The sequence below is a fragment of the Zalophus californianus genome, chromosome 16 (assembly GCF_009762305.2).
Source record: "Zalophus californianus isolate mZalCal1 chromosome 16, mZalCal1.pri.v2, whole genome shotgun sequence".
Taxonomy (NCBI): domain Eukaryota; kingdom Metazoa; phylum Chordata; class Mammalia; order Carnivora; family Otariidae; genus Zalophus; species Zalophus californianus.
The window spans coordinates 18,438,462-18,462,645 of NC_045610.1; the positions used below are offsets into that span (position 1 = coordinate 18,438,462).

General features: G+C 52.5%; 3 protein-coding genes across 7 annotated transcripts; 1 reads left to right on the forward strand and 2 right to left on the reverse strand.

The window, feature by feature from the left end:
- Positions 1-698: 698 nt before the first annotated feature.
- TNFAIP1 (TNF alpha induced protein 1) lies at positions 699-10,907 on the reverse strand. 2 transcript variants are annotated; one of them, XM_027568491.2, is made up of 7 exons: positions 10,735-10,907; positions 7,210-7,530; positions 6,502-6,671; positions 5,991-6,080; positions 5,862-5,914; positions 4,864-5,059; positions 699-3,417 (listed from the first exon to the last, which is right to left on the reverse strand). In XM_027568491.2, exons 2-7 carry the CDS (start codon positions 7,412-7,414, stop codon positions 3,181-3,183), a joined length of 951 nt encoding a protein of 316 aa, XP_027424292.1. In that variant the 5' UTR covers positions 7,415-7,530; positions 10,735-10,907; the 3' UTR covers positions 699-3,180. The 2 variants fall into 2 exon arrangements, with proteins under 2 accessions (XP_027424292.1, XP_027424293.1); XM_027568492.2 differs by having other exon boundaries at positions 10,723-10,907.
- IFT20 (intraflagellar transport 20) lies at positions 10,256-17,528 on the forward strand. Of its 4 annotated transcripts, none has more exons than XM_027568496.2 (6): positions 11,090-11,245; positions 14,103-14,345; positions 14,512-14,640; positions 15,756-15,841; positions 16,569-16,672; positions 17,125-17,528. In XM_027568496.2, the coding sequence occupies exons 3-6, from the start codon at positions 14,514-14,516 to the stop codon at positions 17,204-17,206; spliced, it is 399 nt and encodes a 132-aa protein (XP_027424297.1). In that variant the 5' UTR covers positions 11,090-11,245; positions 14,103-14,345; positions 14,512-14,513; the 3' UTR covers positions 17,207-17,528. The 4 variants fall into 4 exon arrangements, with proteins under 4 accessions (XP_027424295.1, XP_027424296.1, XP_027424297.1 ...); XM_035724827.1 differs by having other exon boundaries at positions 11,098-11,245; positions 14,124-14,345; XM_027568494.1 differs by lacking the exons at positions 11,090-11,245; positions 14,103-14,345 and adding an exon at positions 10,256-10,362.
- Positions 17,529-17,635: 107 nt separating this feature from the next.
- Positions 17,636-23,669, reverse strand: TMEM97 (transmembrane protein 97). Its single transcript, XM_027568493.2, has 3 exons — positions 23,436-23,669; positions 19,822-19,966; positions 17,636-18,983 (listed from the first exon to the last, which is right to left on the reverse strand). The coding sequence occupies exons 1-3, from the start codon at positions 23,562-23,564 to the stop codon at positions 18,724-18,726; spliced, it is 534 nt and encodes a 177-aa protein (XP_027424294.1). The 5' UTR covers positions 23,565-23,669; the 3' UTR covers positions 17,636-18,723.
- Positions 23,670-24,184: the final 515 nt, after the last annotated feature.

The following is a 24,184-nucleotide window of genomic DNA, read 5'->3' on the forward strand; positions in this document are numbered from 1 at the left end:
CCCCTCGCCATTTCTGCCCCCGGGGTCTCAGGCTCCCTTTTTGATGCAGTGGGGGACCTTGGTTGCTGTCCTTGCTGCCTTTCCAGGAAACTGCCCCATCTACTAGAGTGTATCTCTTTCTCTCCTGAGGCTGGGGCTTGGCTGGACGTCTCCCGGGGTCACTGTGCCTCTCAGCCAGTGGGGTGGGGGCTAGACTGGACTCTTGTTGTCTTCTTTACCCTCTGCCAAATGCTGAGCAGGCCAGCATCAGGCTCGGGCTCTCAGCACTGGCCACCCATTGACATCACTGGCCTCCTCGGGCCTGGGAAGGAGTGAGGCAAGCCATATGAGTTCCCTGGAATAATAGGCCTGCCAGCCGTGAGCCTCTGTCAGGCCTTTCCAGATCGCAAATGCAGAAACTTAGCCGGAGCTTTAGGTATGTATGGATGGGGACTGAGCCAAGCTACTTTCTTGAGCCGCTTGCTGGTCTCCAAGAGCCAGAGATGAAATGTGCTGCATTTCCCCCCCGAGTCTCAGAGATTCCTGCTTCCCTACTACCATAGTGATTGTTAAAGAGGTCGTTTTATTCTTGATTAAATCTCAGTTCCAGCCCTTATTAGTGTTGTCCTTAATCCTCCACCAGGGGGAGCCTGGGTTGCAGGGCAACTGAGTGCAATAGGATTTCCGACTTGGGGCAAACATGAGGTGGTGAGCAGGAGGAACACAAGAACTTTGTCCACAGCAGTGAGCTGACCCAGCTCGAGTCACTGCAAGCATGGCTTTGCAGCACTGCGGTGTAACACAATTTTATTAGAAATTAGCGTTGGTTTCCATCACCCATGCTGAGCAACAAGTGATTGCAGTTAAGGGACAAAGGAGACCTCTCGTGGTAGGACCTGGGCCATCCTTTAGGCAGACATTGGTCAGATAAGAAATGGAATAAAACCCCAGTCCTGGTACATGTGGTGAACAGCAGCCTTCCAGTTTTCTCAGAAACCGAGAAGGCTTGACCTTCATCCACACTCTTTTGTTTGCTTGCCCCTGGGCTGCTCCGAGTTGAAAAATTCACACAGCCAAGAGCTGCTTTCCGAATGGGGCTGAGAAATGCAAAGAAAATTCCCCCAACCCTTACGCCACAAAGTCCTTATTAAAGAAGCTGACTTCAGTGATTTCAATGTTAGTATTTTTCTTAAGACCAGGGAGAGATTTTTGATCAGTCCAGGATTACTGTGCTTTCTCAGGAAGAAAGAATAGTCACCACTGAGAGAGCTGAGGATCTAAATGTCAGAGCAGCAAAGAGGCTGCAGGGCTGGGGAGGTCAAAGGACAGGCATTAAAATACCTCAGTGGGAAGCTGGGGCTTTGAGTATTAGAGGGCTTCGGGAGGGGAGGAAATAGGCCAGAGGCCTCAGGCAGAAGCGTTCCAGTCTCTGTGGGAAAGCCACAAAGCCAAAGGCGGAATCTGGCCAAAGAAATGGATTTGTTTTCATCTCTACTCCAGGGAGGGCTGGAGAAGTGTTCTGAGCTGATGACCAGGGTGCCTCACCTGAAAGTACATACTCAAGGCCGACAAGCGTAAAATGCCTGGTTAGTCACACTTCCCCTGCCCCATCATGTCATTTCAGGTCCTTGTGGGTGTCTACAAACCCGGGCCTGGCATTTGCCCATAGGCTCCATCGCGTTGGCCATAAGCAGGCCACTTAGCTAAGCGACAGTCGTCAGGAGAGAGGAGCCTGATAACCCGATAACCGGCGCTCCTTCCCGAGTGGCTACCGCTCAGCGGCTATGGGGTTTTCTTAGGCTGGCTGAGCAGCTCCCTCCCTGATGGCATTCCTTTGCAAAAGAATTCGAATAAGCAGCCTCCCAAAGGGCCACGCCAAACAGAAGGTAGTGAAAAAAAGCCCCGAGGAGGAACTTGCTTCCTTGCCCAAGAGCTGGGCCTTGGCAGCTCCACGGCCACATCACCCGGCCTTTGAGGGGACTTAGGCTGTTCCCATCACCCTGCGTCCAGACTCAACGCTGGGCAGAACCACCCCCCCACCCCCCGCCACAGCTGGGACACAAAACCAATAGTATGGGGCGGGCAGGGGCCATATGGCCAAGCACATGCCACCTCTGCACAGGGCTGCTGGGAACGCAGAGCTCGTGTTCACTGTCCTCAGCTGGTGGGCGTCCGAGTGCGGCACCCATGGGCCTCACAGCCTTCCCGCTGCGGCTCATGCTCCTGGTCCCTGTAACGGCCCTTTGGCTTTCCAGAAAGTAAAGCGAAGCACACCTTGGAGTTGAGGGCAAGAGAATCAAAAAGAGCAATCCTGTTAGGCCCTAGGACTCCATTACGTGACCTTAAAATGTCCTTTCTCATGGGCATTATTAAGACTACAGTTCCCAACTTAAGTGTCCTTCCTTCCTTCCTGTCCATGCTCTCTGGGTCGGCTGCTTGGCCAGCCCAGCAAAGCCCACGTCAGTCAGTATTTTGTTTTTGTTTTATTGCTTCTCTAGCCCCTCTCTCAGACTGATTCTGTAGGGAAGAGGGGTTAGAGTCAGAAAAAGATGACGTGTGTCAGGGCAGAATACAAATCTCCTGAATAAAAGTACAAAGTACTTTAAAGAAACAGATGCCAAAGGCATCAAGGAAAGGGTTCTGCCCTCTACCCAGGGTTTTGGCACCCTAGCGGGGTAGCACAAATACCTATTCCCTCATTATTAGACTCAAAACTCTTCACTTCCTAGATGACTTTTTAAAAAACCAAAATCATGAAGCCTGTGCTTAAACACCTCAGGGAAAAAGGAGCCCCACCTTCTGTAAGAAACTGGGCCTCCACAGCACCAGAACGAGCTCATTCCCCATGGACCTGCCCAGAGGCCTAAAGGTAGCCCTTCACTGGAGCAAAAGGACACTCAGCAAGGGGTCAAGGGCGCTGTTCTCATGGGAGGTGGGCAGGGCAGTCCATTCGCCTCGGGGGTAGACGCAGCTCCCTGTCAGGAAGGGTGAGCAAGGGGTCCAGGCCCCGGGCATCTTCAAGTGCTCAGGGAGCAGGGCGAAGCAGTGTGGTCCCTCTCCCGCTCAGGCCCTCTGCCTTCCTGTCAGGCCTCTGGGCGCTGGGGCAGAAAGCCAGCCAGCAGCAGCGTGGGGTGGCCAGCGGGGCAGGGTCCCACAGGAGGCTCTGTGGGTGTCCCGTGGCCTGACTCCCTGAGGGCCCTGTCAGTCGCGATGGGCGGACTGGTGGCCGAGCTGCCGGTCATCGTAAGTGCTGTAGCGTTTGACGTGGATACGGCGGACCCGGTCCCGCAGTTCAAAGGTCTCCTCATCTTCACTGGGAGAAGCCTGGCTGCGGCTCCGGCTGGTGGCCTCCAGTAAGGAGTTGTCAGGGACTCGGGGGGTCTCGTAGAGCAGAACGTTCAGCGTCTCCTCATAGATGCGGGCCTCTGGGAATTCCACCTGAGTTCAGGGGGACAAGGGGGCCGAATGGGGCTTCACCCCAGCCAGGCAGCGACATGGTGGGGCCCTCGCCCCCGTGCTGGCCCTCCAAGTTCCTCCTTAACTCTCTCCCGAGACGGGTGAGCGGGGGTGGGGGGGGTCCTCTCTGGAGGAGACGTGGGGAGTTGTACTCTGCACATAAGGACGCCAAAGACTAGCGTGCTGCCCGGGCCCGGAGCAGTGGGCTAGTGTGTGCAGGGTTCGGGCCTCGGCTTTGTGCTCAGAGCCAGGCTCCAGTATGGGCTGCGAGGCCTCAGTTTCCGCCCGTGTAAAATCAGGGCTAATACCTACTTCCGAGAGTTCTTGTGAACATTACGTGGGAGACAGAAAGGCACCTGGACTCTAGCCTAACTTGACTTCTGTTTCCTCATCTGTTAAATGGGGAGAAGGCTCCAGCCCTGCCTGAGGAGTCCCTAAGTACACAAAAGAGAAAATGCTCAGGAAAGTGACGGGTTGCTGCCACTTCCAAGTGTAAGCAGCCCCCACAGAGACCCGACCCCGAATCCTGACTCTCTTGATACGTGCACACGGGAATCCGCACCCCCAAAATGCCAGGAGGAAGCAGGGCCACCTCCTGTAAGCTGTCCTTCCCCACCCGTCAGGCGGCCCAGCTGGAGGCAGTTCGGGGGCCTGGAGGCCGAGCAGGTGCTACACAGGCTTGGCTGCTTTGAGCGCCTCACGCACACGACCTTCCGAGTGGGCTGCCCTCCTGGCCCAGCAAAGGCCTCCGCTGCCTCCGTTGCACACGCTCCCAGCGGCGGGGGGGGGGGGGGGGGGCCGCAGCGGGGGGAGCTCCTCTCTGGGGAGGACACCAACTGCTCGCAGCCTGGGAGAACGGGGTTTGCCGAGTTCGTGTCAACTGTCACCTGTCAAATCCCTCACACGTACCTGGCGCTGAGTTGTTCCTGCGGAGGCTAAGCTGGTCGGCCGGGAACACCCAATTAGCAGGGCCAGAGAGGAGACCAGACCCTGAACTGCTGCTCCTAGGAACCGCCGCATTTTCCTAACAGTTCCGTTAACTGCACACTATCATGCCCAGGTTTGCAGGTGCGGAAACTGAGGCCCAGCTGGTTTAAATGGCTTGTACGAGGTCAGAAAACCGGTGAGTGGTAGAACCAGAATTCAGACCTGAATTGGGCCAACTCCAAAGACCCAGTCCTTCCCACCGCACCACGCTGTTCTTGCTGGTCAACAGCCCCCACCGCTCAGCTGACCAGAACAAAGTGTTCGCGAGCCAATCCCTGAACTGCTTCACCTGGCTTTGTCCTTGCCCAGCACCATCATGTGGGTCTGGGGAAAACAGAGAGCGAACCGAATGCCCTTCCGCTCCCCGTGGTGAAGGGCACAGCTGGGGCTGCGCTGGGGTGTGTCCCGCCCCCACCCGCGCAGAGGGAAGTCCCCCCCGACCTTGGTCTGCTTCTTCTCCGTGGCATACACGATGGAGGTGCAGCACACCTCGGCCAGCTTGCGACCCTGGCCGTAGAAGGACCAGCAGCAGATCTCATCGCCAATGACGTCCTTGATGAAGAGCACGCGGCCGTTGAAGCGCAGGGAGAGCTTGTCGAACAGCTCAATGTTTTTCAGCAGGTGGTCGTCCGAGTTGCTGAAAAACCCATGAAGGTCGGGGGGCCTGGGAATGAGGTTCCAGCACAAGAGACGGTGCTGGCTGGGCGCTTCCCCCCTTCCCCTCCCTGTCACGCAGAACTGAGGCAAAGTCAGGATGCCAGAGGGGACAGCAGGGAAGAAGGTCACAGGGCACCCTCTGGGGTTGGGGGCCTGCGAGGGGAAGGAGGGGTGTTGGTCTGAAGTTAAAGCAGAGAGAACTGAGGGCGGGGGGGGGGGTCTCCTCTCATCAGGCCCCGAAGGAAGGAGGCTCGCCGCCCTCGCGGCAGGAGGACCCGTTCCCTTGCCGTAGGGGGTGTGCTGGCAACACCTCCGTCCACGGGGACTCCCCGAGCCCACGGCCTTTTGCGTACACCTAACTGTGGCCCGCCGAGGGGGCACTGGGCAAGGGAGAAAGCGGCCCAGCTGTGAAGCACAGAGGCTGGCTTAGGAGGAGTCCCAGCCACGGGCTTCCCAGGGTCCCTCCTCCCCCTCATGAGCTAATGCTGGGAAAACACCTGGCACGTTGCCCGACAGGACACATGGGGGGGGGGTTCCAGTTCGTTCCCCTCGATATCCCAGCCAGGGCCCTGCACCAAGTGCCAAATGCCTCTGTCCTCATTTCCCTTCTCTCTCTGTTCTTCCCGCCTGAGATCCAGACCCTCGCCAACCGTGCCAGGAGTGCAGGTGGCTTCTCTTGGGTCTGCTGCCCCGTGGCTGGCTGCCTAGTCCTTCTAGCTACTTCTGCAGCCCTTCCCCGAGCCTTGGCCCCCCGGCCCCCAGACCCCAGATGCCCACCCTACCTGGTATAGGAATACTTGTTGTTGCTTCTATTGTACAGCAGCTTCACCACAGGCTGGGAGGGAGAAGAGTGTGAGCGCCAGGCTAGGGTCCCGTCCATCCCTGCCCACAGCCCTCAGGGGTCCCAGTACCTTGGTGGAGGATTCGATGAGCCTCTCTTCCTCTTTCAGGGAGGTGATGATGGGGATGTTGCACACAGGCTGGTAGGAGTCCTTCTTGTCCTGGGTGATAAACACAGCCGAGAATCTTTTTTGAGATCTCCTGCTTGCCAGGCTAAGCCAGGCGTTCCCCAGGAGCTGTCGGAGCCCCTCTGCCAAGGCCACCCTCTGCTTGTTGAGGAGGCAGCTGGCCATAGAAACTGCCAGCCGGCAAGCAGAACCCCATTTCCAGAAAACCTAAAATCCAGATAGCAAGGTGTAGAAACTGGAAGCTGGGCTTAGTCCTACTGCCTGAGTCTGTCACCTCACAAACAGACTGGCTGCCAGTGTCCTTGGCCTGGGCAGCACCGAGCATATCTAACAGTGAGGTTCGGACTCACCAACCGTACCGGTCATGAGACCTTCCAGGAACTGGACCTTTATGTCCCTGAAGGGAGGGGCCAACTCCCAACCTCCTCGACCTGAGCCCACTTTAGCTCCGTACCTGCAGAGCAGTCTGGCACACGCTCACCAGCCCCTGAATGAGGTAATACTTGGCTTCGGCCATCAGCTCCTTGATTTCTTGCCGGTTCTGTGGGAGGATGATGGTGTCATCGCGGAGGTAATTCAAAATGGTGCCGAAGTGCTTTCCACATCGGTCTATGAGGATCCAGCCTAGGGATTCAGACAGGCCCCCGACAGTTACTCTTTGCCTCCAGGTAGCCCGCATCACAGGGTAACAGAAGTGGGAATGCCACCTCTAGCTCTCAGGTCTGCGGCTGTTCTTTTCCAGCACGGATGGCCCGGACTACGGGGGACAGAGGCCCTCCAGGCTCTGCGGCAGCCCACAGAGGTCTAAGCTCAGGAGCGCTCAGGCCTACCGCCTGGCGACACAAACGCCACCAGGCCCTGCCTGCCTTTTGTGCACTGTCCCGTCAATACAGCGATGGTTCTCAGGAGAATCTAGTCCTTTTGTTATTTAAAAGGTATGGATCTTGGCCCTGGAAAACATGTAAGTGCACACCCTTCTACATACAACCTCAAAGAATGCTGAGGCTCTACCACAGACTCCAGGTGAAGGAGTCCTGTACCAGGTAACAGGAAGGGTGAATCTAGAGTCTAGACCTGCCAGGCTTGAGCCCTGCCCCAAAGTCGCTTCCTCAGGAATTCTTTCTTCCCTCCTCAGCTGGCCCAACAAGCCCCAATGCCTCACCTTCTTTGTCGGTCAGCACCTCCATGCGCCCGCTGAACATGGCCTTGAGCATGGTGTCGTGCCGGGTGAGTGCCCGCACGGTGGTGTAGTACAGGGAGCCCCCCACATTGAGCTGGACGTATTTGTTGCCCAGGCCTCCTCCCTTGAAGCCGCTCAGCTTGGGCTTGGCCCCCGAGGCTGGGCACAGACAGGTATCCCCTGACATCTCCCGCTGCAGGTAGATCACCACACGGCAGGAGGTCGGCTTGGAAGGCTCCGCCGTGGTGGAAGGATCACAACGAGCCAGTGGCCAGCAGAGGCCAGAGCCTCATACTCCCAGCACTGTGAGCAGGAGATGGGAGAGAAGACAGGAGTTAGCAGAGGAGAGCCCTCAGCTGAGAGGGGACAGGAGAGGGCCGTGCAGTCATTCTCTCCTTGACAAGCAAGACCCCCTGGCAGAGGCTAAGGCCCTAGGCAAGAGCAACAGAGGACGTTCCTGTTCTTCTTTATGGTACCAGGAACCAGCACAGTCTCCCAGAGCCTGCCCCTCATCTCGCCAGCCCCCCTGAGCCTCGGCTCAGCTCTCGGCAGCGAGGAGGACAAGCAAGCCCTTGGAGTTAGTCCGAGACGGCTGGAGGAGCAGACAGGGCAGCCGAAGTCTTTACCCTGGGGAATGACAGTCCAATTCCAGTTCTTTGCCTCTCAAGGTTCCCAGGACCCAAGTGTTCCCACCAAACCTACTGGGAATCCTGCCAGCGCAGGAGATTCCCAGGAGCCAGAGGGGCAGGATGCACTTCCTTTCTAAAGATTCCAGGCCCAGAAGCAGTCGGCACCAGCGGTGACTTTGAGCACCACCGCGGTCTGGCTTCAGGAAGGAAAGTAAAAGCAGCTTCAGGAGAGCACAGGAATGAGCCAGGCTGGAAGCCGCCAGCCAGTGTTCCTGGCAGAGGTCACCCAGGCCGCGGCAGAGCTTCCTGACCTTCCTCTTTCTGGGTCCCAGCCCTGTCCCAAGTTCCTGAAATTGTCACCATTTTCCAGGACAGAACAACTACAGGATGGCTATTTTTACTTCTTTTTCCTGAGAGGAGGCCCAGCCTTATCTCTTCCTTTCTTCCCTACCCACAAGACTGGGGACAAGGGGCTTGAAAAGACCAGATGATAAATCTAAAAACAACTATGAAGTGATCTGGAAACTAAAACACTGACAGGCATTCACGGGAGGGAGGAGTGAGGGAAGCAAAAGAGGGCAAAGCCAGGTCACTCCCCGTGAGCTAGATTCTCTATTATATGTCTTGGTTTCCTAAGGAATCACTAAAATTCATTCACTGAAAAGAAAGAGCAAACATTCACTGCACGTTTACTATGTTCCAGGTGCTAGTCTAGGCAACTTAATATACACATTACTTCATTTAACTCATTCAGCGAGAAAACAAGACTGAGTGTCACTACTCCGTTAGGCGGTAGGGACAGAGAGATGGAAAGGTACGGACCTTGCCTTCAAGGAGTACAAAGAAGCATCATAATGTTAACAAGAATAAAACCAATAAGAGTTAGTGTTTATTGTGCCCTGTTATGTGCTGGGCAGTGAAGATACAGAAGAGAACAAATAAGTCATGGCCTCACGGAGATCACATTCTAGGGGGAGGGTACAGACAATAAGCAAGACAATGAATAAATAAGCGAGCAGTTCCAGAGGGTAAGAAATGCAATAAATAAGCTGGTGATAAGAGAGTGACTAGGGAGAAGTCCTAAAATGGATAGAGGCCGGGGAAAGCCTCTTTGGGAAGGTGACATTCCAGCTGAAGTCTGAAAGAGCGTTCCAGATGGATGGAAGATTAAGTGCAAGGTTTCTCAGTTAGACACAAGTTTTAGGAACAGAAATAAGGCCAAGACGTCTTGGGGATGCCTGGGTGGCTCAGGCAGTTAAGCCGCTGCCTTCGGCCCGGGTCCTGATCCCAGGATACTGGGATCGAGTCCCACATCGGGCTCCTGGCTCAGCAGGGAGCCTGCTTCTCCCTCTCTCTCCCTCTGCTTGTGCTCTCTGTCAAATAAATAAAATCTTTAAAAAAAAGGCCACGATGTCTAGCGCATAGAAAGAAGGGGGAAGTTGGCTTGATGTAAGGTCAGGACGCAGGGGCCAGTTCATATTAAAAAGTTTGCATTTTATCGCTAATTGCGATGGCCATCGATTGGAGGGTTTTAAGTAAGAGAGTGACAGGATCTGAGTTATTCACATTTTGAAAAGATCACTCTGGCTGCCGGGTAGAGAATGGCTCATAAGGGTGCATGAGAACAAGCGGGAAGACCAGAGGAAGCGGCAGTCTAGGCAAGTGGTGAAGGCCTGTACTGCAGTGCCGGCAATGGAGACAGAAAAAAGGTAAAATTGCCTCGTAGTCCTCACAACACGCAAAAGTTTACGGTTGCATGTCACCTCCTATAAGTGAGATCCAGAAGCAGTGCTTACCACAATGCCATGCACATCTGAAAGTATTTAATATGTCAGTTTGTTAGACTGAAACCGTCCCTGGAAAGATTTAGGTAGGCCCCTAAGAAGAATGTCCAAGGAAGGACCAGACGGGTGCTTTGTGAAGTACCGAATTTCTTTGGTGGCTTGTCCAGCAGACTCTCATTTACCCCAAGGATGGAGTATGGATGAGATGAACCCTCACCAGCAGACTGCCCAATCCCTAACTAACACATGAACAGTATGAAATCACCTCACCCTCCTCCACCCACCCCAAAGGAATAAGTCCACCCCTTAACAGGTTTTAGCAAGTTCCCTACCTACTTTGGGTCTAGCCCCGATTTCCCCAAGGATCAAAGCAAGCACACATGTGTTCTGCCAAAGTAAAGGAATTCAAAGCCTAGGCGGTGGCCAACAGAGCCTACAAAGCAATTGCTTTGAGCCCCTGGGTGACGTCAGCTCAGATGCCGCCCGCTCAGATTCCTCCCAGACCAATGGGCTCCAGGAATGTTGTGGCAGGTGACGCCCCAGAAAGTAATTCCAGTGAGAATGAAGTTTCCACTGATAGCCTCACTGCTGTTCCTTCCGGACTTTGTGTGTGTGGATATGTGGGGATGCCTGGGGCTGAGGGCGTATCCGAGTCTCCCTCAGCGAGGCTAATGGGAACCGAAGCAGAATAAAGGGCAGGACAACAACCACGGCCATGGAAGGTGGGGTGCTAAAGGAAAAAGGACCCAGAAATCCATCACACTCGGTGGTGGCGGGCGGGTAACCGATCTTGGGTAGAGGGGGAGGATCTAGCAGAAATCCTAGGTGTAAATCTTAAGCTTCGTCCAAAGGGACTGGAAAGATTTAGCGAGACCCAACCTCTCTGCGGTCTGTGGTGAGTCTTCCCCGGCCCGCACCCCTCCTCACCACCGAGAAACTGAGACCGATTCTGACACCCATCCCAGTGGAGGATTTGAGCTCTCCATCTCCCCTGCACCGTCCCACGCCTTTTCCCCAGGACTGGGTGGGGCTCTCTGCTCCAGCCCGGGGCCCGTCCATCCTGTCCCCCAGAGCATCCGCACCCCGGCTCTCACCGTCCCCGGGGGGCGCTTCTCCTCTCAGCTGGGTTGCAAGCCGACCCCCGTGCCGCCCTGGGCTGTGGCCGCCAGCCCGCCAGCAATCCCGGCTGTGAGCTCACATCCTCCGCCCGCGGTCTCAGCCTGGAGCCGCGGCCCAACCCCGCCCGCCCGCAGCCTGGGACTCTAAAGCGGGCCTTGCCCAGCACCCAATCACGGGGGAGGGAGGGGCCCTTGAGAGAATTCCGCCGTGAGTGCTCAGCTACTTCCGGCAGCCTTTCCGGCGCAAAGGCCTCTGGGTCCTGTAGGCAGCCGTCCCTCCTCTCAGGCCTGTTTCCCAGCAGGCTCTGCGGGTTGGGCGGAGTAAGTACTTCCGCAGTCCAGTAATGACGTTACGGGTAAACAGGGCCGGTAGCCGTGGCAGCGGCTGAGGCCGGCGGGCCAGGCACCGACTGCCGCTGACCCGGGAGAGAAGCGGCCTGCCGGAATCAGCCCGGGCGGTAGCGCGCCGCCGCTACGGGGTTGGCAGGTAGGCAGCGACTCCGGGTTGGGGGACGCGGGCGGACCCGGGGCGAGTGAACCCAGCAGGCCGAAAGAAACGGGATTCCGCGCGATTCTTTGCGAGCCGTGTGACACCCAGCTTTGGCCTGGAGCTTTACGCGTTGATGCTCGCAACGGTCTTGTGAGGAGACTGTGGCTCATATAAGTTCAAGGCGTTCACGTAGTGTGGACAGCCAGCTCCACCACCCAGGTCTTCCTGACTGTGTGCGCGGTGCCCCTTCCCCTCATCCCGCGGATGGCGCCTGCTCGCGGGGCCCGGAGAGGATCTGGGAGAGCCGCGGGGTGGACAGAGTGTCGCCGCCGTCATCTTCAGGGAGCTCAGTGCGGTTCTTGTGCCACGCACACGTGTGGTGGGAGTTGGGAGGGAATCTCATAGTCGGTTGGGAACTCTCTCCCTGCCCTCCTTCTCCGGTCCAGTCCATCTCATTCAACTCTGCCCTCCAAACATACAGTTGGCGCTCAAGCCAGGTACGTGGGAATCTTGCCTGCCTCTTTCCCTCCCTCATCCCCAAACTCCTACATTCAGTCAGTCCTTTACCAAATGCCATAAGCTTACATAACATCGCAAATTGGAACACTTTTCTTCAGCTCCAAGCCTTGGTCACTGTAATAGCCTTCTCTGTTTCCAGTCATTCGTTCCACATTTACTGAGTGCAGGCGCTCAGTATGTGCAGGCATCCTGCTAGGTGCTAGGGTTACAGTGATGAACAAGGGAGGTGTAGCCCCACTCTCTCGTTCCCTGCAGTTCATTCTCCATCCTGGGTCAGAGTGATCGTTCCAAAAGGCAGATATGGCTGTGCTTCTCTGCTAAGGATCTGCTGGCTGCCCACTACCCTTATGATAAAATCCAAGCTCATGAGGGCGGCTTTCAGAGCCCTCCCTGAACCAGCTCTGGCCTCCCCATCTAGACTTATCCTGTTCCACATTCCCCCCCAGTTCACTGGGTTTTAACCACGCTAGCCTTTCGGTTCCTGGAATGCATTACATTTCTTTTAGCCTCAGGATCTTCACACATGCTTTTCCTTCCGCCTGGAACACCTCCTCCCTGCTTCACTTGGCAAACTTTTGGATATTCTTTAGGTCTCAGCTTGAGTGTCATGTTTTCAGAAGCTTTTGTTGAGGGGGCACCTGGGTGGCTCACTCGGTGAAGCATCTGCCTCTGGCTCAGGTCATGATCCCAGGGTCCTGGGATCGAGCCCCATGGGCGGGGAGCCTGCTTCTCCCTCTCTCCCTGCTTGTTCTCTCTCTCTCTCTCTCTCTCAAATAAATAAAACCTTTAAAAATAATTTTTAAAAAGGAGTTTTTGTTGAGACACCCCCCATATGAATTATGTCCTCTTGCTGCAGCTTTATGTAGCACCATGTGCTTTTCCTCATACTGTCCTCAAAATATGTGATTATTTGTTTACTGTCTGTCCAGAGATCAGAAATGTTTCTGAATAAATGCATCCTCTCAGGGAAGGGAGTGGAAGTGGAAGCAGATATTTGCTCCCTCAGGTTACTGGAAGCTTCCTAGGAGTAGCTGGTCTGACTAATCACCTGGTAGGTGTTAAATGCTCGGACTATATGTGTAAACGTAACAGAACAGCAGGAAGACGGATCTTTTAAAAAAGCTCGATTAAAAGGAAGCTCGGGATGATTAAAATGTTTCAAAAGGAAGATGCTAGCTAGCTTAGTTCCTTCAGTGGATTCCAGTAGGCCAACGGCTCAGTCCTACACAGACAGCCTATAGACATGCATTAGTTGGCCCACAGTGTTAGATGTGGTTTTTCCTTTAAAATTTTGAATTCAATACTTTCCTTTAAAAATCAGATTTCATCTCTAAATCTGGATTTTTGGCTGTCTTGAAAATCAGTTCTGGCAGCTGGGGAACTTAATTCTTTTTTAACCATTGCTCCTCCTATGGTATACCTGCTCTGGGAAGTTACTCCCATAATCACCCCATTTGGGACAGAACTTTTCTAAGGAAGACAGAAGGGAAACAGCTGGGGGAGGTGGGAGCAGAGGAAAGGGCTGGCGCAGGGCCAGCTGGTGGTAGCCTTTGGAACACCTGGGGTTTGGGAATTGGTGTGGCAGCCAGTGGCTAGCCCTAAGTAGCGTTGTGTGTGCTTTTTAATTTGTGTGTGCGTGTGTTTGCCAGAACGAGGGTGAGTTTTCAGTGTTTCCTTCCCAGAATTGAGGCATCCTCTGGACCAGGAATGCAGGGTGCCCTAGGAAGGGAAAAGATATCTCTGCTGGTTCTCTTGCCTACAGAAAGAAACCCAAACTCCTTAGTTGGGCACACAGGCTCTTTCTGACCTGGCCCCAGCTGACCTTTGCAGCTCCGTCCTCGGTGCTTTCATCTTCTAGGTCTTCTGGCCGGTTCAGTGACTTCACACGCTTGTCTGTGCTGTTTTCTCTGCTTGGGAAGCCTTTCCCTAGCCTCCTCACTTGGTATGTTCTTGCTGATGCTTCATTCCTTTTTGTGTTTTCTGCTAGAAAGAGACGGAGCCAACTTTGGTCCTAGTTCAGGCCAACATGCCTGTGACATATATTGTGGATAATGTCCTTATTCCTGGCTTATTTTTAACTCTCATTTTTAAGTCATGCAGATTTCCTCTTTTCCTTGCTTTTGGTGTTATGCTAGGACTGTACTGGAAAAGCTTTTTCATGTCCTTTTGGGTACATAATTGGGGATAAATATGCTTATGGCTTCTCACGATTTAGTTCAAATGTTACTCGCTCACCCTGTTAACTGCTTTGTTCTCCTGCAACACTTGAGTGATATTTCTGTAAAAGCACTTAACACAGCATACTTTCTCAGTTTACGTGTCTGTCTTCCTCCAGCTAAACTATGTGCTCCTCCAGGGCGGGCACCGTGTCGCGCTCATCTTTGTGCCCCCAGCATCTAGCAGTGTTGGCATGTGGTAGGCACTCAAGAAATGTGTGTTGAATGAACGATGCCCGTGACAAGCAACTGGACTTTATTCTTTCCTGACCCTTGCTCCTATGACACACTTCCTCCTGACTGCCACTAGCACCCCTTCAGAGCAGAGCTGCTCTTCTCTAGGGAAACCGGAAGGGAAACAGGTGAGGCTCAGAGAGGTGGAGGCAGAGGGAAGGGGAGCCTTCGGAGGAACGTCTGCGGTTTTGGCACTGGTGTCTGGGGGCAGGAGCGGGGCTGGGCTGGGCTGGAAGCGGGCATTTCCTTGGGTGGCTGGGAAGTGATCGGGGACTCAGGCTGCTTTCTTCACAGCTATGGCCAAGGACATCCTGGGTGAAGCAGGGCTGCATTTTGATGAGCTGAACAAGCTGCGTGTGTTGGACCCTGAGGTTACCCAGCAGACCACAGAGCTCAAGGAAGAGTGCAAGGATTTTGTGGACAGTGAGTGTCATTTGGGGAGACGTGGTGCCCCACCTCCACTCCCACCCGCAGCTGTCACCCTGGCCAGAACAGGGCTAGTGCCTCTCTGGATGTTGTGTCTGGCCTTTAGGAATTCCCACATACCAACCACCTTGTCTCCCTGCTCTCTGATGCTCACATGTAGTCAGACACAGAGCATCAGTCAAGACAAATGGTGAAATGGAGAGAGGATATCCCATCTTTGATTTTTTTGCTCTCAGAAACCTTGAACTTCATGGGGCAGAACTATGGCTTGAGGGTGGGAAAGAGTTATGTACTCATGATGTGATTTCTTGGAAGTTCAACAGACTCACTGAGGTCATTTTTTAGCTAGATATCCAGGACACCTCCTGTCCCAGCAGGCAGGCAAGCCGAGTGGCAGTGAATACAGGGCAGCTCTAGCTAAAGCAGGGATTTCCATTGTGTTGTTGACAAGCAGGAATTTCTGAGCCTTCTGCGCACTCCATAGTCTGTAGAAAGCTTGACTGGTGAAGGGCGGCATGAGCTCCATTGCCAGTCTTCTCACTGCCTGTTGTCCTTCCTCCCTGGGTCCTAGTTCATTCCTCAGTAGAATGAGGTCCCATCACACCCAAGGACATTGAAAATAGCGAATGGGAGATTAGGTACTTAAATGCTTTGAGCTCTTTATTAGCTCTGGTTACAGTTGGCAAACCACTGCCCCCCTAACCACCATTAACTGAAATCTAGTTCCTTATCTGGGGCTAGTCAGGAGGCTCTGTTCAAGTCCTGAGTCAGTCCTTTCATGAACATGGCCCTTTGTGCTTCCTGTCACTCCTGCAAAAGCAGGATAGAGCCTGCGCAGAAGATGGGCCCATCAGGAGCCTCATACCTAAGGTTAATAGTCACTGGCTGGCTCATTTGGGACTCAAGGTCCAAGGATGCCCCAGTCCAGCTCTGGGCACTTGGCCACCCTTCTCTCGGTTTAGACCAAGCGTGGAAGACTTTAGGTCAGGAGGCACCAAATTGTTTTGACACAAATTAGAAGGGGCAGTTAGCCCTGCCCTCTTGCCACAAGGGAACACAGAGGGAGTGGTGATGCTGAGAAAATAAAACCTTTTCTGTTCTTTCCCTAAAAGAAATTGGCCAGTTTCAGAAAATAGTTGGTGGTTTAATTGAGCTTGTTGACCAACTTGCAAAAGAAGCAGAAAATGAGAAGATGAAGGTAAGATCAGCAGGCCTTCTAAATCTTGGCCTGGGACATGGTTCACTCGTTCTTTTTCTTGGGGAGGGGGGTGTGTGGGATTTTATTTAAAACAGGATTTGGGGGTGCCTGGGTGGCTCAGTCGTTAAGCATCTGCCTTTGACTCAGGTCATGATCCCAGGGTCCTGGGATCGAGCCCCGCATCGGGCTCCCTGCTCCGCGGGAAGCCTGCTTCTCCCTCTCCCACTCCCCCTGCTTGTGTTCCCTCTCTCGCTGTCAAAAAATAAATAAAACCTTAAAAAACAAAACAGGGCTTTAGTAACAAGTGCAGTTAACCTCCTGTTGAACTCATATGCTAGTACACTTTGTCATTCTTGCCTTTAATCTTCACATCACTGAGATAGGTGGTTTTATGCTCATTTTATAAGTGAAGCAATGCAGGCATGCAGGGTGTCGATGACTTGGCAAAGGACCCAAGGCTAAATGGCACCCTAAATGGGCCACTGACCACCTGTGTGCTAGACTCGGGGATACTCGTAGACCTGTCCCTGAGCTGCAGTCCAGGTCTCATTAGGCACTTGGGATCATGCAGTTATTCCTCCCCCTTATTCCTGAGGCTCGGGGGCTCGACTCTCTTGCCAGCTGGGCACTGAGACAGCCCCCAAGTGGCCCTTCCTTGGCTGAGGACTTAATGCTGAAGATGGTTTTAATGAAGCCATGACCTTCTTTGGTGATACTATTTTTCTAGGCCATTGGTGCTCGGAACTTGCTCAAATCTATAGCAAAACAGAGAGAAGCCCAACAGCAGCAACTCCAAGCACTGATAGCAGAAAAGAAGATGCAGCTTGAAAGGTAAGATGTAAAGCTAGTTCTTTACTCAACTGCAATTCCATTTTTCCTTCTTGAACGGTCACCTCTTCTCTTCCCCCTTCATCATTGTTCTCCCAGGAAGTGTCTCACTTGTCATCCTGATTTGAAGACTTAAAAAAATAAAATTACATTTGATGAGAAAGAAAATATCTTAATACAAAACCACCTCTAATATCGAGAGCTTGAAAGCTCAGGTAGCAAGTGTCCAGAGTTGGCCGGTTCTCCTGAAGGAAAACCCCTCTCGGGGCTGGACACTTCTCATGGGTGGCCCTCGGTTGGGCTTTGCCTCTTTGTTCTTTCTTACCCTACCTTCTGCATTGTGAACTCACACCATTTCTTGGCATTATTTAAGTCATTTATATTCTTCTCTAGAAGAATTAAATCCATGGTTTATTTCATCCATTCTTAGGGCTTCTAACAATTTTGTTTTTCAGGTATCGGGTTGAATATGAAGCTTTGTGTAAAGTAGAAGCAGAACAAAATGAATTTATTGACCAATTTATTTTTCAGAAATGAACTGAAAATTTCATTTTATAGAAGGGCAAAAAAAATAAGACCCCAAAAAACCTCTGTAATGTTCCTGTGACTTGTCTAATGGCCCACGTATATCCTGAGAGATGGTGTGTAACGAACGCAGCATCTCTGAAGGCAGGAAACAAATCTGGGGAGCTTGTTGCAGATGTCCGTGCACAGCTGCTGGTGAACACCTGTGGCCACAGGGGGTCCAGGCTCTCAGCTCTTGGCATTCTTAGCCTGAACGGAGCAGTCTGTAAATGATTTTTTTTTGTAAATTCAAAGCTTTGGAAAGGAAGAGCAATAAATTATTGTTTTCAGATGGCTTGATCTACCTCTTTTTCTGGTGCCCTTAAAGTGTACATTTAACATCTTGAGAGAACTCTGGACTCTCGAGCCCCTCCCTCATCCACAAAACCAACCAGGCAGTGGTCAGCAGGGACCTTTATTTGGACCAGACACATGAGTCAGATGATACTCCCAACAATCAGAACAATATGGCTTGTGACCAAAACAGACTTAAAGAGGGAACCAGACAGGACCAGTTATCATTTTCCATGTGTGTTCACAGGTGTGTGTGTGTGTGTTTGAGTTGACCTCGAGTACAAATTTAGAGAAAGCTAAGGAACCAGTGAAGAGACCCTGCATTTATACAATGGACATCTCATGCCCAGCTGCCCTTCCACTTTGAGAACAGGCCAGGATGGATGATGAAACTCTCAGGAAGGGTGAAGTTATCCAACAGGAAGCATACTTCCAGATCAGGTTTGAGACACCAGACCTCAGAGGGAAGGGACTTATGTCAGGTGGTCTGTAAAAACAGAGAAGACTAAGGTATGGAAAGAATGAATCAGGAGATGATTAAAAAAAAAAAAAGAATCTTTTCTGGGATGACCTGTTTAAGACACAAACAAAACACCTTCCAGCTTAATCCACTTCTGAACGTCAGGCCAGAGCTGACCCTTGAGTAAAACCAAGTTTAGGCCTCTTGCAGAACCTGTCCCCAACAAAGGGTGGTGGCAAAAAAACCCATGATACAGTTTTTAATGAATATTAAAGAGGCATAATTTCAAACTTAAAAATGACCTGAAAAATCCCACTCTTCATTTTGCTGATAAAGGATATGCTGCGGAGAATCAGGAGTCGGGGGTTTAATCACATGGGCACTGTGGGTCAGGTGCCAAGCAGGCCACGTTTCTTGGAAGTTTATACAGGATCTGGTCTGGTCCTGCTCACGATGGAACTTGGGCACACAGTGAGGTATTTGGCACCACTTCCCTATAACCTAGCCCACACCCTTCAGTCCGTGCTCAGGTGACTGGTCTGTTTGCACCAGTGTCCTCAGGAGGGGGCGGTTCTGATGTGGCTCCTGCCAGAGTCTTGTTCTTTCTGTGTCGCTGGTGTGTTTCAAATGCTACTGAAGACATGGGTTCTGAGCAGTTTTCCTCATACTGGGTCCAACCGGAAAATTGCCCTATGGGCATCTCCCCACCCTCCCACCAGGCCAGTCATTATTTCTCTCATTTTTTCTTTCTTTTCTCCTCATACTTGTAGTAGGGGCTCCACAACATGAAAAGTAGAAGCATAAAAGGGATGAGAAAGTAGGGGGCATAGACAGATAAGAGGGTAAGTCGTTCGTGGAAAGTCTTAGGTCCTTGTCCTTTGAAACCACTGGCTTTGGAGAAATCATCAAATAGAAACGTGGAGAGAATTGGAATTAGAGTTGTCATGGTGTGAACTGAGTAGATGATTGCAGGGGTGCGGATCCACCTGCGGCCTCCTGAAGTGGGGGGGGGGGAAGAGAGAGAGATAAGCGTTTGGTCTGTCCGTGACCCCAGGGCTGCCCACAATCTTCTCCATGCCTGCTCCCTTCAGCTGACCCCGTCTACCCTCCCACTGCAAATGAATGGAGAACTGGGGGTGCTCTAATACTGCCTAATGCACGGAGCTGGGGCTCTAGTACACTGACTGCCAGAGAACCAAGGGTGGGGGTCGGAATTTAATTGAGAAAAACTCTAGGGCAGTAAAATGGCCATTACAGTTTACACAAGGCAGGGGGGGAGGGGCCTGCCACTAGCATCTGTTAGTGATTATATATAGGTGAGAGGATCAACAGCTTCTGCCAAGACATGGAGTTGGGGGCTCCAGTGGGAAAGAGGCTGTATGAGCTTAGTTACCATGTACATGAGTGTGGCCCCCGTCTTTATAAAAGCGTTAGTCACAGGGGAACACTGTAAGAATAAATGAGAAGTGAAGCCCTTCCGGGGTGAGCTGGATGCTACTGCTCAAAAGCCAGTCTGGTGCTACCCAAATCAGAAAAATAAAAGCCAATGATAAAAGGAAAATTCTGCAGGGGTAAAAACAATAAAAAGGAACAAGTTCAATCTGTAAGCACCCTCCAGCGTAGGAGAGATTTCCAGCTAAGCACGGGCACAGGCCTGAGCCACAGTAACGCCCCTTTACCAGCCCCCTCCTGCCATTCGCACCCCACCCCACCCCACCCGAGATCACCCTCACACAAACTACAGGGACCGCTCCCCTTCTCTGAGACACTTTCCCAAAAGATTTCTGGGACCTAATTTCAGAGCAAAAGTGGGATTTCCCCACCAGTTACCTACCTCTTAAGAAGGCGTACGTCGCTATGGGAAAGAAAGGCAGCTGGAACACAAGCTCACAAAACAGGAAGGACTTAAACCATGTTGGGGGGGCCTGGAGCAGAGGGTCTTTGAACTCCTTAGTATACCACTTCAGCAGGTTTGTCAGCTGAGGAAAGAGAAAGGTCACGACGCATGCAGCCGCCTGGCAGGACAGGCTAGCAGCTCCATCCCACGGCAGCCCAGATGGTCACTTCAGAAAAGCTCCCTCACTCCTCCGAGAGGCTTCTCTCAGCTCTTCCAGGCCCTCTGGGCTACGCGGCATCTGTTCCTGACTCTATGACAACGCACAGCCTGCTGTGTTGCCCACTGTCAAGAGCAACGATATCTAGCACTTAGTAGGCTCTCAGTTCGAGGAATGAACATACAAAGGCAACAAATCTGCCACAACCTGCTTCCTGGTAAAGGACAGCCATGAAGAGCGTCCTACCATTTGGCTGGAAGAAGAGCAGCTGCACACCAGGCTCCGAGGGCCAGACCGCCTCAAATACAGAAATGAACCGAGTTTGTCTTTTGGGGGCGGGGTGTGGGGGGATGGAAGGGAGATACATTTAACTTCTATAAAGATGCAATTTAATGCCTAAATCTCAAGCTCATCATTCTTAACTACTCTAGTTCTGCAGAGTTTTCTTGTAGGAGACCAGTAGGCTATTTTTTTTTTTTTAAAGATTTCATTTATTTATTTGACAGAGAGAGTGCACAAGTAGGCAGAGAGGCAGGCAGAGGGAGAGGGAGAAGCAGGCTTCCCACTGAGCAGGGAGCCCGACGTGGGGCTCGATCCCAGGACCCTGGGATCATGACCTGAGCTGAAGGCAGCGGCTTAACGGACTGAGCCACCCAGGCGCCCCCAGTAGGCTATTTATAGAACAAACTGCCCAAACCACAAACTACAGAGCTTCTAGGCTATGTCAGGGCCTGAGGATTAGCAGTCTCGGTTCCAGCTTGGGGCCCACCCTCCTAATTACACTGTTAAATCAAGATGCTGATCTGTGAACACGTGGCTGTGGGGGCAGAGGAAGGAAGCAGAAAGGTTTGAGGTTGCCCATTTTGTACCCTTTGTAAGAACCCGAAGCGCAGGGCTCCCCACACCACACGGACTACCGAGGGTCTGTCGCATTTTACATCCTGTCTTGACACACCTGCCTCCAAAGCCAAATAGGTGTCTTGATATTATGATAAATAAAGGCAACTTCCAGTGTGAGAATTTTGCCTGCAATGGAAAAATCCAAAGATATTTTTCCTGTTAATTTTTAATCAAAAGATTAAGACTCACTATTGTGAAATTGAGGCCTCACTGCTGAAAGTAAGCTTTAAGCAAATATCCAGAAACAAACATTCTGTTAGCATGATCTTAATTGCAGGAAGGCTCTGGCTTGATAACCAGTTTATTGACCAAGTGATATCGAATTTGTACTTGATTTCAAATCGAAATCCACGGCAATACCCTTAGCTTCCTTCTAGGCACTTTTCAGGGTGGTAATGGGGTAGAAAATACTCATAAAGGTTAAGTCCCTGCATCTCTCCTGGGCTCTGTTTCCTCATCTGTAAAACAAGCAACTTGGACCAAATGTTTAAGGTCCTTTTTTGCTTTCCAGATTTTCTTTAAAAAAAAAAAAAAAAATAGTGGGGGGAATGACCTTTGAAGATTTGCCGTAGAATACAAGGCATTCTGGTTTGTCTGAATTTCATTTTCTATTCAATCTGTATTCCAACCTCTCAGATCCACCTATTTCATAAATCCAGACAGTTCTACACAGCACGGGTAATTTCTGAGGGCTGCAGGATGAGATTAGCAAAACTCAAAGTAATCTAATCAGCCAGCTCTTGAAGTAATCAATTAGGATCCAAGCACCTGCCCACAGTCCCATAATAGCCTTGATATGAAAACAAGGCCTGGACTAAGGGCAGATGGAAGGCAAATCACAGGTCCCTGGCGAGGGAAGAGCATGGGACATGGGGGGTGCAATCCGTGGCTCTGGGCAAAGCGCTTAATCTCACTCAACTTGTTTCCCAGTTGTAGTACTTACCTCACTACTGGTGAGATAAAATGACTTAATGTACATGGTTTTTAGAACAGTGTCAAGCACACAGTAAATGTTACCATTACTTAAGTGAATGTAATTAACACATATTCAGAGAAATTCAAGTTTAATCCCATTAAAATCTCACCATGCAACTGGTCGTAAGAATTATTATTATTAGGTAAGACCCAAAAAAGGTTTATACTTGACTCATATTTGACTAAACTATTCACCTGGCCTTTGCACAAGGATTTCTAAACCAGGAGTTGCTACTGAATAAACCTGTATACTTCCCTACCTTAGAATGAGGGCACAGGGGTGTGTGGGTGGCTCAGCTGGTTAAGCGTCCAAATCTTGATTTCTGCTCAGGTCATGATCTCTGGGTCATCAGATCAAGCCCTGGGTCGGGCTCCTCACTGGGAGTGGAGCCTGCTTAAGATTCTCTCTCTCTCTGCCTTTGCCCCTCCCCAATCATGCTCTCTCTTAAAAAAAATGAGAGCACAGACTGATTATCTTTCCTTATTATTATTTTTTAAGATTTTATTTATTTGGGAGGGAGGGAGGGGGGGAGGGGGGGAGAGGGGGAGAGGGAGAGAGGGAGAGGGAGAGAGGGAGAGGGGGAGAGGGGGAGAGGGGGAGAGGGAGAGAGGGAGAGAGGGAGAGAGGGAGAGAGGGAGAGAGGGAGAGAGGGAGAGAGGGAGAGAGGGAGAGGGAGGGAGAGAGAGAGAGAGGGAGAGGGAGAGAGAGCGCGCGCACAAGCAGGAGGAGCAGCTTCCCGCTGAGGGGCTCGATCTCCAGGACCCTGGGATCATGGGCGGAGCTGAAGGCAGAAGCTTAACCGACTGAGCCACCCAGGTGCTCCCCATCTTTCCTTATTTTAGCAGAAGCAAGGCTACCCAGCTGCAAATGATACTACAAAATGCTTCCCCATCCTCTCCAAGTTCTAAGTCAAACTAAATTCCTACAGTCTCATAGTAAGTTTTTCCGAGGGTTGATCGGTTCAAACCAAGGAAGATATTTAATTGGCAAATTTTAGCCCAACTATTATGGGAGCTCCGCAAAGTTTTTAGTTCTAGGGGAAAATTCCTTCTATTTAGGGAAGAATAACACAACAGATGTTAAGATTTGGCATTTTTTTCAAAGAGAATCTGAGAATAACTCAAGGATTTTATTATTATTTCCCCATAAAGAAGCAACAAAATCATCAATCTCTACTCCCTCAAATACTGACCACTGACCAGAGGTGGGGGGTGGGGGCCTTACACACACCCAAGGAAGAAGTGTCTTCAAAAGGACCAAAGTGTCTGCCCCATAAGGGTCTGGGGCAAAGAAAACCCCAAGCAAAACGTCGAGTTGACCGGTAAGGAGGGGCCGGGGCACCGGCAGGACCTAAGGACGGCGGGAGGGAAAGGGGGGGCAGAACCAGAACCCTGGGCGGGGGGGGAGGGGCTCGAGCGGAGGAGGGGAGGTCTCGGGGACGCCAGGGTACAACAGCCGCAGCGCGCGCAGGAGCCCCAAACTCGACCACCGGCGGTCAGGAACAACCATCGCCCTCACCTCGACCGGGTAGAATTCGCGCGGCAGCACCACCTGCAGGTCCAAGAGCAGAGTGATGGGGACGTGGGAGAGGAAGTAGAGGCCCAGTAGCCACTCCAGGCCGCGTCGGACGCCCAGAGCCCCCATCATCCGTCGGTTACGCCGGGCAGGAGCCGAGACCGCGCCCGCGAGGACCGCCGACGTGGGCAGAAGGCCCGCGCCCGCACAGCGTCCGAGACCTCCGCGCCCGGGCCGCCCGCTCCGCCCCCTGGAGGGATACGCCAGCCACTCCCATTGGCTGGCTGAGAAGCCGCGGCGGGAGCGGCACTCGCCGCAGAGCGCGCCCACTGGCTCGTCCGTGTATAGCGTGTCGAGGCGGTGCCCCGCAGACCATTTCTATTGGCCGCCGGGGGCGCCGCGTGGGACAGGGGCGGGGCTCCTCGCCCGCCGCGTGGGACGGCTGGCCGGCGCGCGGCATGCGGACTGAGCGGGCATGCGGGGGCCTGGCGCCGGCCGGACCTCTAGCCGCCGACTCCGTGGCGCGCTCTGGTCCCTTTCGCTCGGTACTCCGTTCATTCACCGCAAACCTAAAGCGCTGACTGAGCGGCTCCTGTGGGTCGGGCCACGGGCGCTGCTGGAGGTGAGCTCGCAGTGCAGCGGAGGTGCCGCACACCAGGGCCGGCCGCACAGTGCGTTGTGATCCGCCCGGTGGCTCGGCATTCACGGGCCGTGGGCACGGCGGCAAGATCCCTGTCCCGCAGGCATTGAGG

Excerpts from the sequence above, each read along its gene's own strand:
- IFT20 (XM_027568494.1), top strand. Across the intron at positions 14,641-15,755 it reads GTGCAAGGATTTTGTGGACA|AAATTGGCCAGTTTCAGAAA; the intron begins GTGAGTGTCATT and ends TTTCCCTAAAAG. Across the intron at positions 15,842-16,568 it reads CAGAAAATGAGAAGATGAAG|GCCATTGGTGCTCGGAACTT; the intron begins GTAAGATCAGCA and ends CTATTTTTCTAG.
- TMEM97 (XM_027568493.2), bottom strand. The coding sequence starts at position 23,564 with ATGATGGGGGCTCTGGGCGTCCGACGCGGCCTGGAGTGGCTACTGGGC. Across the intron at positions 19,967-23,435 it reads GCGAATTCTACCCGGTCGAG|CTGACAAACCTGCTGAAGTG; the intron begins GTGAGGGCGATG and ends CTCTTTCCTCAG. Across the intron at positions 18,984-19,821 it reads GACGTACGCCTTCTTAAGAG|GAGGCCGCAGGTGGATCCGC; the intron begins GTAGGTAACTGG and ends CCCCCACTTCAG.
- TNFAIP1 (XM_027568491.2), bottom strand. The coding sequence starts at position 7,414 with ATGTCAGGGGATACCTGTCTGTGCCCAGCCTCGGGGGCCAAGCCCAAG. Across the intron at positions 5,060-5,861 it reads AACAAGTATTCCTATACCAG|CAACTCGGACGACCACCTGC; the intron begins GTAGGGTGGGCA and ends TGGGTTTTTCAG. Across the intron at positions 3,418-4,863 it reads CGGAGAAGAAGCAGACCAAG|GTGGAATTCCCAGAGGCCCG; the intron begins GTCGGGGGGGAC and ends CCCTGAACTCAG.